The sequence below is a fragment of the Ostrinia furnacalis genome, unplaced genomic scaffold (genome assembly GCF_004193835.3).
Source record: "Ostrinia furnacalis isolate ACB-3 unplaced genomic scaffold, ASM419383v2 OfSCF0069, whole genome shotgun sequence".
Classification (NCBI taxonomy): domain Eukaryota; kingdom Metazoa; phylum Arthropoda; class Insecta; order Lepidoptera; family Crambidae; genus Ostrinia; species Ostrinia furnacalis.
The window spans coordinates 1,421,559-1,444,163 of record NW_021130308.1 but is presented as its reverse complement, the minus strand read 5'-3'; the positions used below and the strand labels follow the sequence as shown (position 1 = coordinate 1,444,163).

The following is a 22,605-nucleotide window of genomic DNA, read 5'->3' as shown; positions in this document are numbered from 1 at the left end:
ACAGACGGTGCGGTCAAAAACCATGCTTTAGAGGTGCCTCAAGCTGAGTGGAAAAAATGCTATGAAAAGTATTTCGGACACATTAAAAAGTACATAAATCATGAAAGACAATACCAATAAACGCAATCAATACCATTTTAATAATAAACTACTTTGTTTTCATAGTTAGGCTCACAACTTAAATAGTGTCCCACGGTTAGTATCTTGAGTTCCAACTTCCAACAGCGCATTCGGATGGTTCAAACTAAAGATCAGGTCTTCGCATTAAAATTGTTGCTGCAAGCAAAGGTTAAATAGAACTTTGCGTGAAATTCATTAAAAAGGGGAGAGTTGGCCATTAGCCACAATTCGCTCTCCGCAATTTGTTATTTAAGCGAGGCATAATTAGAACAAAGGGGATGCAGGGTGTAACGGACAGACGGCATAAATATAAACAAAAAATTCAGACCTTTGTTAAAATCAACTTAACATATTATATCTAAATGATCGAAGAAAGGTTTAATTTACATGAATGTAGGTAGTCTGTACATATGTACAACCTCTAACCTATTTTATCTCGATAGATTAGTATTATTGTGGTACAGTCAGTTTAACACCCAAAGTAGCCAAAAAGTTCGCAACACGTCTTTGTTACAATTGGAATAAGGTTGTGTTGTAAGGCTGGATACAGGCCACTAATCGTGCGATGTGGAAGTCATTGAGGGAGGCATAATGTTCAGTGGATGTCCTATTTCCGAAGATTTCAGATGATGATGTCAACTTTTTGGCCACTTTGGGTGTCACGAACTACTTATTTGACGCTGACTGTACCTTTTTTACTCTGTCTATTGTGGAAGCGTAACATAGTTTAAAAGATCTTAACGTATAAAGTAACATACAGATGGAGTGACTTTGTCTTACAATGTAGAGACAAGCGAACTCTACTACCCTACTACTCGCGACTACGTTAATACTTTTTACATAGGTCTTATGTACAGTCGCGGAATGAAAAGGTTCGTCAGTTTTCAAATTGATTCCTTCAACGAATCGCGAGCACATATTACCTTTTGAAACTATGTTACAGAATAATCTCGAGTTAGAGAAAATAATCTTTAACTGTTCGTCAGTAAAGTTCAAAATTATTCAGATCAAAGTCGATTTATCTTGTCAAGAAGATTATTATGATTGATAAACTAAATAAAACCTTCTTGTTGGTTCAACCTGCCATTATTATTTCTATACTAGCTGACCCGGCGAACTTCGTACCGCCTTAGCGTAGAGATTTTCTTAATATTTTTTTCCGTAAGAACCATCCTTGGACTTCCACAAACATTTAAAAAAAAGAATTATCGAAATCGGTTCAGCCGTTCACACGTGATGCCGTGACAACGCGAAACGGGTTTCATTTTTATATATATAGATAAAAAAAAACTACATTTTGTAACATTGCACTGATGGAATAGAAAAATAAACAAGCAAAACCTTATTCGTTAGCAAACGTCATATTTATTTAAATGTTAGCAGCTCTGTATCTTGCACTGTTATGTTGGCAGGTTTGACTCTTACAGTACCTAGTGCAAGCGAAAACCGACACTAAGGTGACGAACCTTTTCATTCTGCGACTGTACATCTAAAATGTGTGTCACTTATACGCTGCAGATTATGCACAGACACGAAACTCGACATCGACAAGACCAGCGGAACTTTATAATGTAACGTCTCTAGAATATTTTTGTTTAATTTTAGGTAAGTATTTGAGAATAATAAGTTTATAAAAAAATATGGCAAATACGAAAACACCATCGATTCTCACCACAAAATTTTCTAAAATAATGCATATTTAAAGGGAAGTGTATAATAATTAAACTTTGACAAATCTTGATTGAGGTAGGTGATTGCTATAGTAATTAGGCTATACATAGTTATTGGCATATTGGATTGTTAATAAGTAAGAGACAAAAATATTTACAACATTGGACTGCGTATTGCTCAGAAAAAATATTTGTCTCTTTTCCTCTCTTAATAACTTCTATTAGGCTTGTTTCTTTTCAGTTTAGGCAAGTTGGCCAATAACTATGTATTGGCTAATTAGTATAGCGATCACCCTAGTACATCAGCGTCAAATAGTTCATGACACACAAAAGTGGCCAAAAAGTTAATAACACATCCTTCAACTGTAACAAAGACGTTTGCAAACTTTTTGGCTACTGTGGGTATCGCGAACTACACTGGTCATCATAAAAATCGACCCACCCGCGACAAGCACTTTCAAACGTATGCATCCCCACTTCCCACGAATATTACTATACTATATTACCATTTAAAAGCCTAGGTCTAAACTTCATTTCATTAAAGGAAAGGTTTTTACCCCAAAAATGTGTCTGTAGAAGAATCCAGAGTCACTTCTTCAAAAAATAGGTAGTTACGCTTGACCCAACTTTTATGGCTATAAAACTTTTAAGTTGGGATTAATCGCTATCCATCTATTAAAGAGGACACGTGAGATCATTATTTGGTTTTATAACCATAAAAATTGGTCTAATTGATCCCAGAGGTGAGCCCAAAGTGAGGTCTTTTTTCAAGTTTTTCAAGTCACATTTCGGCCATTCTCAGATGAGCTAGTTTTTGCGTGTCCGGGCTGTTAAATCGTTAAAAATGACAAATTAGAAACATGCAAGTATTTTTATATGTTACTTCACAACCCTATCCAGTTGTGCATTAAATCATAGGCCTTTATTTGAAGTATTTGTGTCTAAATTAATTTCATGAACCTCTGTTCTCTAATTACCGTTACGTGTCCGCACACCGACTTAATGTTAAAAGTTGGCTGTAATTTTTATGTCGTAAAGATTTGGTTTACTCCATTCAACATTTTAAAGAGTATAAAAGATAGTCTTATGCATAGCAAAATATCTATTCAATAGAACCATTCTGTAAATAATTAGAATTAAAAAACTGCTTGTCCGAGCGAAAATCCTAATTCCCGTGACGTTTTTTGTTTTTGGGCACACAAGCCTAAATAATAATATTTGACACATCATTTACGCGCGCGGCGCGAGCCCTTAGTTAGTTCTATGACCTGTAAGCAAGTAGACGTCTATTGCGTTGGCGTACCGTCGATGAATTGCGTAAGAGTATAATTACCATATCTTTGGTTTTCAATTTTTCTATTTACCATGTCCTTATTTTTAAACTAGATTTTTGAAGGTAGATCCACGTTGTTGATTCAAATAGAATCAGTACTTTGGCCTCCATACGTTATAGTAAGACAGTATTTGCATACCCTGCAGATTTTGGAAATTTTGAAGAAAACCTATCGTTTTCTAATTTCCATGTACTAATTACCATATATTTATAATCACCGTTGTATGTAGTTATTACCTACAAACTGCACTCACGATTGAATAAGTATAATTATAAAATAGCTAGACTTTCGCATAACAACTTTACGGACTTTTCTTCCAATCTGACATCAAAATTTTGAAAAGCTTTCGTTAGAGTTACCACAAAATAGATTCGATTTCATGACGAATGTTCAGCTCCAGTTGCTGCATGGTTGTTGGATTTTAGAGTATATTTTAACCTCACAAAAAGAAGTTAGCTGGAGTGAAATCGGGGCTTCCTGATGCCCAGGAGATGTCACCCCTGCGTGAAACATGTCTCGTACCAGATATTTATTTTTACTATTAATATCATTGATATTAACATGTTAAATCATTAATTAATTCTAATATAATACCATTAAAATCTATCCATGTTAATTTTGCCCTAAAAAGATGAGATTGTCCAACAGTAACACTTACCTGGCGTGATCACATTAAGAACAAAAGGGAACAAATGAACAGACAATGGGCCTTTTCAAGACGAGTGTTTAGGCACTTTGTACCATCCTAGACTGCATGCAGCTTTGTTATGCATGCATTGAAAAAAAACTTCGTGATATGCAATGGATACTGGGCAGAAGAAGCTTGGAGAACAAACTAAATACAAATGCATCCTAAGACCCATATAGACATATGGCATCGACCGGTTTACAAAGTCCACTGAAGTGATACCAAACGTCAAAGAGGGTGTAAAAAATTCCTGTAAAGCTTACAAACAAAGACTAGACCGTCATGAAATCTATTTGCTGCATCCCTTCTAAATTCTGAGAATTCTGCATTCAGGCTCAGGAGAAAGCGAATAGCATCAATCTGAAAACTTATTGTAAAAGAATCGAGGTGACAAATCATGGGATATGCAGAGCTGGAACTGTCATTATTACAAATTCAATTTAATCTGATTAAGAGATGGCTGATCACAGATAGATTAAGTGTTCCTGTTATAGCCTCGATTCTTGCAGTAGGTACACTGAAAATATCATGATACAATAAATAATAGAAATTAGTGTTTTTCTTTTTGCAAAGGGTTATTAAGAGTACCTACAGCCTTTTATATGACGCTTGTGTACAAAATCAATGCAAGATGTTGTTTTTTTGCTATTTTACATATCTTTTCTAATTACCGTTAGATTAAGTATTAGCCTTATCTAATTACCGTGACCATAAAATTTTTGGGTCTCATTTACTCGAAAACCGCTTTGAATAATTTGACGCCTTTACGATAGTTAAATTCGTACTTTTCATGTGTTTTATATTTCAATGCGTTTAAGTCAATTAAGCCAAATTTAAAAAATAATATGGTAATTAGGCTGAGAACGCCTAATCGTGAGAATGGCCGATTTATTGTATATGTTAATCGTTTATTAGGAAATTAAATGTGTTTTTCTTTAAGGATATTTATTGGACTTTCAAATAACACCAATATTGTTGGGGCACCATGTGTGTGGGCCGATTTTTGTGATGACCAGTGTATTTGACACTGACTGTATCATAGATAGAGATCTAGAGAGATGCCAACTAATGCGCTGAGTTCGAAACCCACGCATTAGAAATTCACACACACAAAGTAATTAAAATAAAAACAATACGTCGCGTAGAATTCGTGTCATGCACACATTGCATTCAGAGCGACTATTCGTTCGCATACTTGAAGTTGCAAGTAATGTACGTACAGCACCACTACATACGCGATGACGTTCGATTGAATGAATTCTTATAATTTAAATGTGCTCATTATCCACTGCGGTGTCAGTACTCAACGTTTGAATAATTTTTAACGCTACGCAAGCAATGTAAACTGTTTACACATGTAGTGTCGCTGCTGTCGTCATTATTGTCGCGAGCAATGTATTCTGTTTTTGGGCAAATTGCTACGACACTGACCCCGCCCCTTTTTCACATCTCCCTTTAGCTTCTGTGATATATGGACTGTACCAATATTCTGGTATTGTAATATGTACGTTCAGTTGCCGTTAAAGAATAAACTCGAGGACTTTGATCCCAGTAAAAATTAATTAACGTAAGACTTCAGAGCGTTGTTGCGGGAATAACTAGGTATTCTATTATAACTTCGCATTCTGACATTGGAAGCGTTGTAGTTCGTTATTAAAGTTGAAGTTAATCTCTGCAGTATTAATTAAGTACAAAACATGTAACAAGGTAATAAATGAAGCTTTGAAATGTTGCGCTAACAGGATTTTTTCAACTTTATTTATACATTTAGTCTTTTACCGAACGCCCGAGTTAAGATTAGAGAAATAGGAATGAATTATTAATACATTTCTGTGTGGAAAGTTAACAAAATAATGTGAAAGGATAAATCGTAAATCATCTTAAAAAATAAACAACGAGTCCGAACGAAAACCAATCGCTGGATTGTGAACACTAACGTCTTTTTTTCTGAAGACCGAACGTAGATAAAAAGTGCTTGGGATAATAGTCAGTGTGGAATATAGGTTAATTACGGTTTATTCCTGAAAACCGATCAAGTTTGAATCGAACTCGCACGGAGGGTTCCGTACAACGCTTAAATATATTTTTTTAAAGTGAATATACAACCAAACATTCTGTTAATATTTCAATCGTCTACTACTTGCCGTTATTGATATCGAGGAAAAATGGCAAAAAAACACATTTATTGTCCTATTCCTTTAAAATATGTCTTATTCTGTTTTTAGTATTTGTTGCTATAGATATAGAAGCAGAAGAAATAGATCATCTGTGAACATTTCATCTGTCTAGCTAGTCAAAAATCTGTCAAACTCACTATAAAACAACGGTTATCGTTATAGTTACGGTTAAAGTTGGGTGGTGCAACTTAGCTTTTACCCTTTCCCCCTTACAAAAAGTTACACCTAGCATGAACTCTGGATTAAAATAACATTTCCATACTAAATGTCATTTCAGAGTTCGACTAGGGTGTAACTTTTATCAATAAGGCCCTTTGAGTACGGAACCCTGAAAAGGCAATGGTGTCCGTTCCCGTTATGTTTTTCCGTGGCGTTATGGCAATTTGAATAATGCGATTAAGTTTGCGTGCCGCCATAGGCCTTCCAGTTAATCGTTCGAAACAACTTGGCTTGTTTTAAATTGTTTAATGAAAATCGAGCAACGTCGAGCAACGTCGTTATTCCCGTGGCAAATATTTCAGAGTGTTGACAATTATGAATCAGCTCGAAATGCCTTGTGTTTGTATCGACAAGCAACTTTGTGGCTTCAGGCTGGTTTGAATTTGTTTGATAACTTTTAACAGCTTCAGACGCAGAGGTCCCGGGTTCGATTCCCAGTGAGGGCAGATTTTTCTGTTCGGTTTGGTTGGTGGTAGGGCTTGTTCTAAGTCCGCCTGGCTAGCTACCACCATCTTACCTAGGTCTGTAATTTTAACTTTTAGAATAAGTCGCAGTTATTTTTTTTTAAATATAACTAAGTAACCATTGTTATTGATTAAGGCTGAGTTGCACCACCTTATTTTAACCGTAACGATAACATTAACCGGTGGTTTTGTATGGATTTTGACAGATTTTTGACGTTTGTCAAAGTTAAAGTAAGATGATGCAACCTAGCCTTAGTAAACATAATAGATACAGTTAGCGTCAAATAGTTCAACTTTTTGGTCACTTTGGGTGTCACAAACTAATATTTGAAGCTGACTGTTCTTTTCTTTAAGGAAGACATAATAGTTACTTATTGGACCTTTGTTATTTTCCTTGTAGCTCCATTATAGCAGCGGTCAATTGTAGTAATTTATAAGCAGCTGGCATTTTGTACATAATTACATAAGTTATTCGTAAAGCGAAATATAATTTTTCGTGCTGAAACAATGGGAATAGTGGCACATGTGTCTTTGAAGCTTTAAATTATACAAAGCTAAATGTTACATTGATCGTCCTACTTCTTGCAAAGAAATAAGAATAAATCTATACTAATAATATAAAGCTGAAGAGTTTGTTTGTTTGTTTACTTGAACGCGCTAATCTTAGGAACCTTTGTTATTTTCCTTGTAGCTCCATTATAGCAGCGGTCAATTGTAGTAATTTATAAGCAGCTGGCATTTTATACACAATTACATAAGTTATTCGTAAAGCGAAATATAATTTTTCGTGCTGAAACAATGGGAATAGTGGCACATGTGTCTTTGAAGCTTTAAATTATACAAAGCTAAATGTTACATTGATCGCCCTACTTCTTGCAAAGAAATAAGAATAAATCTATACTAATAATATAAAGCTGAAGAGTTTGTTTGTTTGTTTACTTGAACGCGCTAATCTTAGGAACTAGCGGTCCGATTTGTAAAATTCTTTCAGTGTTAGATAGCCCATTTATCGAGGAAGGCTATAGGCTATATACCATCACGCTACAAGTAATAGGTGCAGAGCAAAATGAAAAATGTTGCGAAAACGGGTTTTCACGCGTACGAAGTCGCGGGCACAGCTAGTACATAACATAAAGCAAGTTTAAATCATCATAAAACAGTCCAGTAAGAGAGTAAGTCCAGGATTCCTTTCTTTATAACCGACATAAAAAAAGACGAGGTTTTCAATTCAGTTGGTACTATGGTTTATTTATTTATTTTAGAAAAATATTATTTGAGTTATTTTTTGAGAATCATTACCTACTTACTTACTAAAATGTAAGGAGTTGATATAAAATTTTAATCTTAAGATATCACTGAGACAGTTCAATATCTGAGCAGATTAAGGGTGAGTTGCAACACCTAACGTTAACGGTAACTATGACGATAACCGGTGTTTTGTATGGAGTTTGACAGATTCTTGACGTTAGTTAAAGTTTGAAAAAGACATTCTGGGAGTGGGTAGTCAATGCGAAAAAACGCTCAACGGTTGGAATGTGCAGGTGTCAAAATGTCCACACGGACCGGCTTTTAGTGTGGCAAAAAGTATGAACGTCGAAATGAGCAATGGTTAAAATGATCTGAAGTTAAAATGTCTTCGGGTTTATTCGAACAAGAGTCTTATTGTTTAATAGCGAACGTGAACACGTGTTTAAAAGCATCAAGGTAAAAATGTCCAAAAAATCTTTATTGGCTGGACTACAAGAACATTGAACATTTTGACATTTAATTTTATTAATTAAATCATGAGCACAATATATCAGTTGATCATTTTATCTATCACACCTTTTGTTGTACTTGTATTTTGTGATGTGTACCATTTGTCACTAAACCATTGTAACCATGGTAATAATGTACATTTTGACACTGGGACTTTTTGACGTTCATACTTTTTGCCACACTGACAGCCGGTCCGTATGGACATTTTGACACCTCAGGTGATCCGTCTGCTCGTTTGCCTCCTAGCACATAAAAAAAAACCTGCACATTCCAACCCTTGAGCGTTTTTTCGCATTGACTACCCACTCCCAGAATGCGATATGCAAAGTGGGGCCCATTGTAATGGGGCGGCCACGACGCGACACGGCTCTTTGTTCAATGGAGATTTTATATCTTTTTCATGTTTTTCCTTGTACATTTTTCCTTTTTCTCCATCCACATGAATAGAAATACAACATTTGATAATTATAGTGTTATCCTTTTTCAGATAAAATGTAAATATCGTCCCTTAGCTAACAACACCGCTTAAGTCGATTTTTGGCGGTTTTGACATTTTAATGCCATTGGATAGATCTGCTCATCGCGCGTCTAACCATTGGTCACATGTTACAGATTTCAGCCAATAAGAAGCCGTAATTTGAATTTTAGTGACACCGCGCAAGTCGGTTTGCCTCGTAACACCGCTCAAGTCGTTAGTTTGCCATACATTTCTCGTAAAGTTCCTTCGCGCTCCGTAATTTTTATATTTTTAAGTGAGTTTTATCGCGAAAAGGTCTATGAAAGAAGTTTTAATAAAAGATTAAAAGGTAAGCTATATAATCATGCATTTTTTAATGATTTACGCGTATTAATATATAAGGAAATGATAATAGAAAATATCTTCATTTACTTAAGCGGTGTTTACAATTTTTTTTTTCAAACTTAGGCGGTGTTTCAAACTGTGTTTTAATTCTTTTAGGAAGTTATACGAGTGAAATCCACTATTGATGGAGAAGGAATTGATTCTTGAAGTATTCTGAGTTCAGGTGATGAATTTTTATGCGCACAATTACAAGAAGCAGGACATAAACGGCGTAAAAAACTGCCCAGGTTTCAATCCAATCGAAGGCTTTCTCATAATCCACAAACGCCAGGCAAAGTGGCTGATTATACTCCTCGGTCTTCTGTATAATCTGCCGCAGCGTATGTATGTGATCTAAGACACAAAAGCCTGTCAGCCAGCCTGGAAACCAGCTTGATCAGGAGGCTGGAAGGCGTCGAGTCGGCGAGCTAGACGTTTCATAATTACTCGAAAACAGCTTGTAGACATGGTTCAGAAGTTAGATGGGTCTATAATTCTTCAACCCTTGTTGAAGCCTTAATTACCCTTTCTTATTATCCTTATTACTATAACCCTTCAAACCTTTTTTATCGCCGTTGAAGAAGGGTATCACCACACTTCTGTGCCGTGCCGTAGGAGTTATTCCCTCGAGGATGACGGAATAGAACAGCTTCCAAAGAGCCTTTGGCATCGACATTTCACCTGCTTTGCCGTTCAAAAGCTGAGCCGTAATTCTATCATCACCCGAGGCCTTGTTGTTTATCAGCTGTTCCAAAGCTATTCCAAGCTCGTGTAGAGTGGCGTTCGGGATATCTTAGGTATTGTGTCGGGTCAATCTAGCTCTTGGGTCTTCGGCTAGATTTGTAACAGGTGTGAACACAGTCGTGTATAATTGTCCGTAGAACTTCTCAACCTCATTCAATATCTCAGGCCCCGACGCTATTCTCGGTCTTCAGCTTGGTCAGTTGGCTTTGGCCAACAGACAGACTGATCTCTTACGAACACCTTAGAGCCCTTGTTATGCTCAATCGTCTGTATTACGAGTACCTATATGCGTAGGTCGCGAGTCAAAAGACGTAGAGATCTATCTTTTAAGACGCCGATACTGAGTAGCATCTTCAGATGACTGCAGATCCATGTTTCGTCTCTCTTCTATAAGGTTGTCGATGAGATCAGAGATCTTTTTTGTTTCTCCTAAACGACGGGTTTTAAAAACCTTAGACCCAGTCATTTGGTCAATTCCCAAGAACCTGCCATTGTACTCTTCCACATTTTTGCAATGTCCTGGCATTGGGAACGATTTTGCAACTCGAGTTGAGCTTTCGGGGTTGGATGGACGCTGGGCGGAGTGTAGACTTTATCAGTCGACATCTGTCGAGATTCGGACTTATATTTAATGTGCCTCTTACCATTTGGTGATTGCTTCCTGTTTTGACCAAATTGACCACACAGACAACATGCTTCTACGTCGACAAGATGAAGTTGATCTCATATTTCATAGCGTCATTGGGATGCAGCGAAATCTACTTTCGCTGTTTTGGCTTTCTGAAGAAGGAGTTCATCATCCCTCTCCATAAAACCAGCCAGCAGTTAGCCACGTGCGTTCCTCTCTCCATACCCAAATTGCCCCACTTCCAGCTCATTGTCGTTTCGTTTGCCCAGCTTCGCGTTGAAGGCCCCCCATCACAATATTTGATTACACACTGTGATTCTTAAGATTTAGGTTAAAGATACATAGGTTATAATGATTTTTAAATATTTTTTTAAATAATTCTTAATAACATTTTCATTGTAAATCATCTAGTAATACCTTATTCCTTTACATTTCGGCAAACAACACCGCCTAACTCTACAAAAATATCAGTCAACACCGCTCAAGTCATAAAATATAGGTTAAAAGAAAGTAAATCGTCAAATTAAGTATAAAAAATTATTTCTTAACTGCTAAATAAAGTATTTAATAAGTAACAATAGGAAAAATCCACCGATTTTTTAAAATAAACAGTTTTTTTCGTCTCCTGAAAAGTTGCTAAAAATGACTTACGCGGTGTTGTTAGCTAAGGGACGATATCTTATAACCATTTCCAGTGCTAAATTCTTAAATTCATTAAGACTTTTGTTGGTTTATTAATTAATTGTTTACACATTTTATTTGTAGGTTTTAATAACTCATTAGCCTTATATTAACTAAAGTTTATCATCGTACATTTTTCTTTGTTTAAAATACAAAGTAAAGTGTAAACACATTAAATGGGAAAAATATAATTATTTCTCCTCCATTCCAAAGCGTACTTCAGCAAAAGCGATTCTTCTTTTTATTTTTATGTAAACAACAGTCCAGTTCACATTTTATTCTTTCTTCCTGGCCAGTGTTCAGCCACAAAATAAAAATGAACGGTGTGCTTAATGCGAGTTTACATTGAACGTCACCGTCGTCGCTAGCGAGTGCGTCAAAAAATCTATGAAGATTTTAGTTCTTGAAAGTATCTGCTAGGGATGCTGTATAATCCGTCATACATTTAATTTTACAATCCGTAATTTTATAACCAGTCGCTCGCGAAGACGTTTGAAACTCGCACTTAAGCCCCCCGAAGACAATCTCATGCATGTACTTAACTTGGTGTACCTACGCTCAAGCGCTCGGCGGTTGTGCTAGGGCTGAGGTTTAGTCTGGATTCCCATGGTTCTTCCCACTAAGGCGATCAACGGAGCATCGGGGTTATTTTAGTCGGTATGCCTCATCCTTCTGATATTTCATGCATATTTCCCCAAAAACGACTGACGGCGGCGGCTGCGCGGCTCGCCGAGCAGTTTCTATCTTAACTGTTTATATTAAGAAAGATGAGCGTATTTTTTTATTATAATGCAGACGGCACTCGCGTTCGCACTGGTCCGAGATGGTCCGTGATAACGCGTATGTGAGCTGTGTCAATGTGTGTGTTACTCGAGCGCACTTTGTATGTGGATTGCCTTCTGTTCATTTCTATATTGTGGTGACTGGAGACCAGCAATAATAATCGGTGCGAGTGCAAAGCAATTTGTATCTTTGCAGTGTTTATTGCGTTTTCTCTGCAGTGGAGTGTTGTTTCGATTTAGAAACACTTAGCTGTCGAGCCTTTGGTTACTTTCATAATAAAATGAAAAGTGTAATGTAAATACGTTGTTTAGCTGGAGTCGAGAATCATTTGTATAAATATTGTAGAATAATTTGTAACAACAACTTATCAGCACAATGAACTTTATATGTCTTTCACTAATAACTATAAAACTCATTTATTTTTGCAAATAGGTTTTTAAAAAGCACTTACACGGCCCAGTATTAACCCTACCACTACTTCGGGACAATAAATGGGCCAGTGCTGAGAAGAAGCAGCGCAAGAAACTCTGTCACTATTGTCAGCCACCTTTTCAAGGATTTTCAGTCTTTAAAATATACAAATTATAGTCATAAGTATTGATGCGAGCTAGGTAGACATATTCCATACATTTTTATCTTTTATACTAGCGGCCGCCTGCGACTTCGTACGCGTGGATCCCGTTTTACCCCCTTCATCTATCTTACGCGGTTAAGATTTTTTCATACAAATGTTTTGTCCCGCTAACTCCCGTTCCCGTGGGAATTTTGCAATATCCTGTTGTAACTAAGCTTTAAGTTTACTAAGGTACCTGCATGCCAAATTTCAAGCGTCTAACTTAAGCAGTTTAGATTTTTCATACAAAAGGATTTTCCCGCTAATTCCCGTTCCCATGGGAATTCCTAAGTATACTATAACCTGCCCAGGAGTATGAAGAATAATTGTACCAAGTTTCGTTAAAATCCGTCGAGTAGTTTTTGTTTCTATAAGGAACATACAGACAGACAGACAGACAGACAGATAGACAGACAGACAAAAATTTTACTTATTGCATTTTTGGCATCAGTATCGGTCACTAATCACCCCCTGATAGTTATTTTGAAAATATATTTCATGTACAGAATTGACCTCTCTACAGATTTATTATAAGTATAGAAGATAATCGTCAATTTTATAGTAGCCCTTTTTCATTAAGGTGTTTTTAATATGTGCTTTAAATTTATGAACGCGCAATTCTGTGTGTTTGTGGTGTGGTTGCTATTATGTTTTACTATAATATTATAGTATAACACAATAATAAACAATTGCCTATTGTGTTGTAAAATATTCCAGGTCCATTTGCTTTAACTGAAACCTTTCGTGCGAATTGTGTAGCCTACCTATGTACGAGTATTTCGTTTGTTAGTAAATAAAATGACATTTATAGTCACATTTATTGTTTGAAAGCTCACCCAAAGCTTTATATCGAGGAATAAATCCGGCCGCCTTCAAACAATATGCACTGTAACTGAATCACAAAGCGTAAAAAATCCGATAGGTGTCGGTGTGAGCGAAATATTTGTATAAACCCGGCGGGTTTTAATTTTTGCACGTCGCTGCCATATCTCGTGAACCCAATAAAATAAAATAAATAAATAAAACAAAATAGTTTATTCAGTACATCATAGGCCCTTTGCAGGGCACATACTATATGACATCATAAAGGTAGCAGGGAAGCGCTGGACACAGGCCGCTACCAATCGATCAACATGGAAAACATTGGGGGAGGCCTATGTTCAGCAGTGGACGTCCTATTGCTGAGATGATGATGATATACTACACGTTTCAAATATAGCTTGCCCTACCACCACTTCGGGACAACATAAATGGGCTGGTGCTGAGAAGGAGTGGCAGAAGAAACTCAGTCACCTTTGTCAGTCTCTTTTTCAATCAAATACAGCAATATAACTTACATGACACGTAATGAGTGCGAGCTAGACAGTCCACGCATTCTTGTCATTTATTTTTACTTTATGGTAGGTATCATTTTTTCATAAGGATTTTCTTAACCGTAGGATAGGTAGGATTTTCATAAGGATTTTTTTTAGTCAAAGGATATTTTATTTATTTATTTATTCCCCAAGAATGACCAATTTCTACGGTGTAAGGACTATTATTGATTGAATTTACAAGCGTTGCGTATCTTTGAGGCCGAATCAAACATGCAGCATTCCTATTTATAAAAGTATTCAAATATTAAATCAAATTCTTTTTGGCCGCTTTATAAATTACTTTTATGTGCAAAGGTTAAATAAATAAATAAATGATAATCAATATTTAATTATTACTAACGAGTAAACTAATTTGAAACGGGAGAGAGGGAGAACTCTAATAAGTCAACATTGCATTCAAATGTAAACTGGGCACCTCGAACGCGAAGGCGTTAGTTTAAGAGCGCTCCTCACACGCTCCGTCGTTTACATAATCACTACCCAAGTATCTGATACTGTGAGTTTAATGCAGCGGTTCTCAAGGCTTTTTGTGCTTAGATCTGAGCACTCCAAAATTTTACAAGACTTCGATGACGGCATTTGAATAATTTGCGAAAGGTTAAGGCGATNCAGAATTTTGTGCAGTCATAATACCAAAATTATAAACATTTTGATCTTTTCTTCAATCGTACTTTGATTAGAAATAATTCAACAAACAACTAATCGGTGCCCCTCGATAAAACCGTAAAATATTTCATAATAATGCTGAGTATTTAGCAAATTGTTGTGTTGCGGCAGTTAAGAGGTAAGATAGTCAGTTCCTACGTGGTTGAGAATTCCGGGTGAAGTTTGCTTCCACCTTCGGCCTGATCATCACTTACCATCAAGTGAGATACAGGCCGAGAACGTTACAATGCACGAATCGATAAAAATGAAACAGGAACATCCCTACGCAAACCGCAACAAGCTTCGCTCGTCGTATCACAAAGAATATTCTAAGTAGAGAGCCCTTGAGTAGAGCTACACCTCACATTAACGTGGGTGACGTAGGTAACGCGATATGTTGGCCAATGTCTGCGCATCCCTTTTTACATAAGTAATTATCATATAGTTCCGTGGAATATGAGAGTATGAGTTACTACCACAAAATAGATACGAGCAGAAGAAAAACTATGTACATACAAAGTGCGCTCGCAACGCACACATAGACAACGCTCGCGGGCACGATATAGCCAATATCGCGAACCAGTCCAAATCAGTGCGCTTGAGACTCGTCTGTGTGCGTATGAAAAATGAAGTACATAATAAGTATTATTATAGGTTTTGATTGCCTTCTGTTACTATCTATTTTGTGTAACTACTTCGTCTATGAATAGCTCGTAGTTTCGCCTTTGAGTTAATTAATTAGACATCTCTATGCATTTGTGCATTTTATATCCATGTGATGTTTTTCTAGCTGTTTGAGTACATAGGGATATCTCTTTGTCAAAGAAAATGGGAATAAAACACATGAAAGGTTTGAAGCTTGCGTCGATAATGAAATGGAGATGTAATTATGTGTTTTTCTGAAGCTTTTTGTTTAGTATTTGAATTTTTATTTATGAATGAAGTACTTAATTATCCTAGGTATCTGAAAGAGGCTTCCTAGCGATAAGGCCGCCTAAATTGTGCCGTTTTGATTTTGTATTTCTTTTATTATAATATTTTTCTGTGAGGTGTGAAAAAAAAGAATTTATCTAATTCATCAGTTTTATATCTGTCGTAGTTTGGGCACGTAAAACTCATTAAACTGTTTATTCGCTATCTCGCTCGCACTAATTAGTCTAGCGTTATTTTTAAAAACACAGTACATGAAATTATTTAGTTTTAATTGGACGGACTTGTTTTTGATAACTGTCTCATCCATTTTTACAATAAGAAAGGCAATAAATCAATAGTCACGTCAAATAGTCTGATTGTTATAGGTTTTGATAATTAATAATGCCGTTTTAGTTTTATGCGAGGATAAAAATAAGTTCCATCACTATTTCGTTTCTATTATTACCTAACTTAAGTTGTAATTTATTAGTGTTTATGTTTATGATTCTTATAGGTGACAGAGTAGAGATAAACAAGATTCTTATTAAAAGAATCGAACGATAACAATATTTTGCCGTACGTAAAGTTCTTTTTTGAAAAATGGTTCTTTCTTTTTTAATGAAAGTGATAGTTGCCGGTTGCCAGAATTTCTGGAGTAAAAAACTATTGACGAATTCGTTCGTTTCAGTCAAATGACGTCAGCAGTGGACGACAAAGGCCTCCCTCAAGGCTTTCCATAACGACCTATCCTGCGCTGTCCGCTTCCAGACCACCATCCACATCACCAGATCGTTGGTCCACCTAGTATTGATGAATTAACCACAGCTTACTTTTATTTCAAACAAACGCACTTCAAAAATTTTATGACCACACACCGCACACTTTTAAAAGCTCGGTCATCATTAACACGAGTAGCTCTCTTATTTCAAACTGAACGCATTATTTCAGTTCATTCGGGATTTTCAGTCCACTCGTAGCTGCTCTAATAGGTTGTTTGCTCCCATTACTTTATAGAGGATTAATACGATCCCCAGTTTCGATTATGATTTTCTGTACCACTTGAATTGTTCATTTCAGGATAACATTTTGTGGCTTTAATTATACCGGAGCTGGGATTTGGTATTTGGAGATAATAATCGGACTATTCAGTATTGCACATCCCTGGAAATACTCGAAACTGGGCAAAACATTTCGTAGTTCATTTTCGACTAAATAATAGGGCATGTTAGGGGAATTTCAAGCTGCATTGAGACGTAGCGTTAAATGTGTGGTAGAAATACACGTGCGAGAGTTCGTAGAATGTATGAATATTTCCAATTTCTAATGCTTGATTGAGAATATCGAGTACAGTAAGTAACATTCATATAGGTAAAGATTAACTTGAATATTATTTATCTTTCATTAAAACTTTGATGAAAAAGTTCAATAAGGACTTTTCATCTTTGGATTAAGTTAATTTGTTTTTATAGGTAACTAAGTAGTGTTTTTAATCAGCTGAGACAGCCTTGAAGTGTTTTTATCTTAGTCACCGTGGATTTTTTGCGATTTCGCATTTAAGTAATGTAGTGTGGGAGTCATTGTGTTTACTGTATTTTGAATTTTTTGCTCTGTAAAAGTGATTTCTGTCTATCTTTTCGTCTCTAAAGAAACTAATTATGAAGGCAAACAAAAATACGAAGGTAGAATAGACTTTTATCACAACAAGCAATATAGAGTTTGTATTTAAATAAAAAATATATTGGGTAAGTTATTTGCTTAGTACTTTTTATATTTTTAATGAAAACAACGAATAAAAAAATCAAGAATATCTCACAATATTGAATTAAGACAAATCGTATTTTTATAAACTAATACCTTTAATGAATTTAACGACTCTATATAAAATGAAACAAAATGTTAAAAAAAGGAAAACTTTATATATTTAATTTGGATTATGAATAAAGAATTCAATGGACCGATGTACCCAACATAATTAATGAAAGCTTATTTATTAAACTTACAGCACACGAGTAACACGTAACACAAAAAGCGGTCTGTGGTTAGTTTTTACAACGAATTGTGCGATGTAGCTATCCTAATGATAAAATATTTATGAATATTACGTTAACATACGATAGGAGCACCAACCGAGACGTCCCGTTGACCAACAGTATCGCAAATTACTGGCCGCTGTGCTAGCTGCAAACAAAAAGTGCATCGGACGCCATATATGGTGGGCACATAGCGTAAATGCCATGGTCAACCATTGTATCGCTCCGATTTTTTCACTGGCAATTTATGCCTTATTAAAACAATTTATTCGCCCCTGTTCTCGGATTCCACGCCCGATTTACTTGCATTACGATGCGATGTTGAATGTTTTCTTTTCGACGTCCGTTTGCATTTTGTTTTGTCTTATATTTGGACTTGCGTTGTTTACTCGGCCACATTGCGGGTTGTTAACTCTACGCGTTGTTATCTATGATCTTGGTATAATCTTATTTATTTACGTTTATTTGCTATGCTACGACAAAGCGCAAGGTCTGAGTGAAAAGGTTCAAGTGATGCAGCAATTAAATTCATAAAATATCAGTCAACAATAGCCTATCTAATACAATAAAATTGTGTTTATATAAATTAACAAACGTTGCGATACTTAAACATAACAATCGAGCGTAAGACACCTCAAAATATAGTTTACTAGCGGCCGCCCGCGACTTCGTACGCGTGGTATCCCGTTTTATCCGCTTAGGGGTTGAATTTTGCAAAATCCCGTCTTAGTGAGCACCTACGTTCTAAAAGAAATCCTCATACAAAATTTGAGACTCTTAGCACTTGTAGTTTCTGAGATTTCGTGATGAGTGCGTCAGTCAATCAGTGACCTTTCGCTTTTAAAGATATTAATTCAAATATGAAATTTTTAAACCGTTAAGGTATACTAATTAAAGTTTGTGCTAATTAGCAGAATCACTGACACAAAGAAAAAGTTAGCAACTCATTTTAGCATGATCAACGTTAATACATAACTCATAATATAAACACTAGGTACTCGTATATGCGTGCATTGTTAAATAATTCTAAATTACATCAGTTGTTATGTAAAGCCAAGTTAGAAAACATTCGTATTTTATTAAGGCGAAAATGTTTTTCTCGTTTTGGAGCACGAAAATTTTTTAAAAATATATATTTTTTTAAATTCCACTTTTTGTTGTTCTTGGATGCTTGTTCGTGGACTTCAAGCCTAATTAGGATTTCTGATCTTGTATTTTTAGATACATTTGTTTCTAAGACTATGACCAATATGTCATACAAACAATGTATAATTACAATGCAGGTATGTTTGTTATCTTAAAGCTTGGACTCGTAAAAATATCCATAGCTTACATAATAACACCACTGGCGCATACAGAGCGACATAAACATATAAATATGACGCATCAACTCGAGACTTTACAACTATATTCAGGAGTTCATCACTATGACGTTGGTATACGTCTAGCTGTTCACTGGAATGCCTTGCTTGTAATAAACCATATTTTATTGCCAGCTATTGTGCAGCTTGCTTAGTTAGAGTGCGCTTGCATGTTTTGTGAGTGGACGCGACGGGCTAAAAAATTTAAACGTAGAGTTTAATTAAAGGCTACAAAAGTTTAGTATCTTGTTTTAAGACTTATAGACGTGTTACAAAACATAACTTAGCTAGATTCAATCTTAATCAATCATAGATTATGTGCTTGTGATTGGTTTTTAATGTTAAAACTGAACTAATTAAAGAACCTCGGTCTATGCTCGAGGTATGTAACTATAATTATTGAGTTTTGGGCGTAACTTTTTAATACAGACCTTATTGTTTTAGTGCAAATGAAAGCTCATTGGAGTCTTCCAGTGACTTGGCCCACTTTTAGCTTGGCCCACGGGCCTAATCCCTGGTTAGAATTTTTAATTAGGTAGTTATGCTTCTAGTGACTGCAATGGACCCACCTCTAAGGTTCTAGAGTGATGATGTCAGTCATGAGCAGTCTGCCCATCATATCTTGTGGGATTGTGATCTTTGGAAACATGAACGTGATATATGCTTAATTCAATCCCATCAAAAACAATACTTGTCAAAAAAACCAAGTCTCGCAACTCAGTTGTTCTACGGTAAAAAGTTGTGAGATCCATGTAATACCAAGTCCAGGCCAGGAAATCTTTAACGTTTTACATAAATATATTGACTTGGCCATCGCACTAAATAATTTAATTTACACGTGTTTTCATGCGATGGCCAAGTCAATATTTTATGTAAAACGTTAAAGATTTCCTGGCCTGGACTTGGTATTACATGGATCTCACAACTTTTTACCGTAGAACAACTGAGTTGCGAGACTTGGTTTTTTTGACAAGTATTGTTTTTGATGGGATCTCATTTCTNAAATGTCTCTCAATCCGTGTTTATTTATTTTAGTTGAAATGGAACGCAAAAATCTAAAATCTTATTTTTCTCTCGATTTTACCAAAAAATAATAACGGAGAAAGTAAAGTCTTAAATTGTATTCGATGATCAAAAATATTTTATTCAATGTTGACCGATATTTGACCAATATTTTGAATACCTGCACAGACAGACATTTACATTTAGGTAGGTACTCGTACACACACTTAAAAACTGTTTAGAAGCTCACTTAGACACACGAATATCGTCAGCCTAACTTTCAAACTGCTCAGGTATGTCCCTTTTTGCAAACTTTACAGTAGGAAATAACTGTTTATTTTTCATAGTTATGGTACTAATTAAAGTATAATGATGTCTAATTGAAATATAATCATTCATCGCAATTTTTTTCGATCTGCGTAAATTAAAATCGAGTTAACATTCCCGTAGGCAGTTATGTTAGAATTGGCAGCGCTTCGCATCTGTATTCTGAGCGCACTTTGGTATCGGGCAGAAGCGCGGGCGCGCGGCGTGAGGCGCGTTGTCTCGCTCTAAAATGCTCAAGGTCGTTCGGCCATGTAATCGCCTTAATAATTATCACCATGCAATTACCTGTGCAATTACTAAGATACAGCGATGATAATAATAATATTATACTTTATCAAGTATTTTAGCGCTGAATTTTCCTAAAATTCTTTAACTCAAGTCTCAAAAATTGCTTACATTACTACATAAGCCATATTTGTTTAATTAAGTAAATCTTAAAGCTGGAAAAGAATAATTAATTGTGTAAAAATATTTTTCGCATATAACTTTTCAAGGCTAATTATTAAACTTCATAGATTGTACACAAAATTTAATTGTACTAAACACATGCATACATACAATCATACAACATTTTCGGAAGCCTTTAGACGTCTTACTAAGCCTCGGCGCCCCACGGGGCCCACTTTGAGTACCAGGCACAGCTTGTTTGCCGAATGCGCCAGCGGGAAGCGTGCTAAAGCTCGCCGTAAACGTAAGCTCTAGAAAGCTGGCGCAAACTTAGGTCTTAACAACCCCTGCATTTAATCCCTATAAGCGCACGAGCGTGACCAGCTTGACGAGGTTGCAACGTTTTGCTATGATAATACCCATTTGTATCGAAACTAGACCATGTTTGTTGATTGAAATTCTATGAAAAGCTTGTCGGGAACGATGTTGAGCTTTTACAATTATCATACATCACGTTTAACTCAAATAATATTTCGTTGCAAAATGTATTTTTGATTGCTATTAATTAATATTAAAACTGATCTCGACCTTCAAATCCGATTTTTGTATTGCAGATTCAGTTTCGATGTTAATGGCTATCGATTGTCAGTAAGTGCCAGTTAAGCGGTTTATCGTGGCGCAAAAATATTAAAATTAATATTGCAGCCGCTTGTAACCGCTTTAAGCGAAGCTTACCGGGTGCCGACAATCGGACATCTGTCAACATCGTGCGCGCGAGGAAAAACCGATTTTCTGCTGTGAAAATCTTTTTACACGTCGATGTTATTTATTTTCTATTTTGCTTTAGCCGAGAATAAAGACCTTTATCGTGATCATGCAAAACAAGTGACGGCGACCGGAGATTATCTACCAGCATACTCTATTAAAGAGCTGTCATTCAGTCTTGCAGTTTTTGTAACGGCATACGTTGAGTAGTATTATAACCCAATACAGGCAATACAGTACGTCGCAACACAACTATTAACCATAACTTTACGTAACATGTTCAGTGTTTCTATTAAGTATTTAATTTATAAACTGCATGTATTTTATTTGTGACTTAAGTATATTGACATGTTTATTATTTTTAAGCTCGTAAGCGCTTTGGACCTGTTCTGTAAGTTTACAAGTGTTTTGCATTAACAATAAATAATAAATAAACGATAAAAACTCGCCATTCTTCTAGGTTTTGTAAAAATGATTTCTTGGATGCTTTTGACGTTATGCGATTTTCTATTTTAGACAACGATCTGTTTTTCTATGTTTAGAAAGGTGCTTGAATTCTCGTCACTGTAAGCTATAAAGTAGGAGACGAAAACTTTTCTAAGAATGGTTTCATAATATTAGTTTTTTATCACGATAGACAATTTTCTAGTTTAGAAGTACGATCTGTTCTCTCATCTAAATAGTATTGGAAACTCACCAATGCTCATCATCTCGACCAGGACCTCCAGTTGGATCATGAGGGCCACGACGGCAGCAGCCACTCCTCCGAGGATGGTAGCAAACGCTGGTGTGCCAGAGTTCTCAGAGATGCTCGCCAGTTTCCTGAGAAAAACAATATTTTTAACAAACTATTGCAGTGGCTCTGGATATAAAATGGACGATTTTTTGGAGATTTATAATATTTTTAACGGGTTAGGTATTATCTGGCCCACCGAAAATCTGGTCCGCGGACCAGTTAATAACTTTTTAAAATACTAGTCTTCATCTCGTCCGAAGGTCCGGGCCAGATAATACCTGTAAAATCACTAGGGTATAACTCGCCCAATCTATAGTGAGATTTAACAATCTGTTCTTAGTTAA

General features: G+C 35.9%; 1 protein-coding gene across 1 annotated transcript in view; it reads right to left on the bottom strand.

Annotated features, from left to right (window-relative positions):
* LOC114349633 (probable cationic amino acid transporter) overlaps nt 1-22,318 on the bottom strand; it is a 69,140-nt gene extending 46,822 nt beyond the window's left edge. Inside the window, exon 1 of the mRNA XM_028300093.1 lies at nt 22,223-22,318. Within this exon, the coding sequence (XP_028155894.1) occupies nt 22,223-22,262 (40 nt within the window). The 5' untranslated portion in view covers nt 22,263-22,318. The remainder of the gene's footprint in view (nt 1-22,222) is intronic.
* Nucleotides 22,319-22,605: the final 287 nt, after the last annotated feature.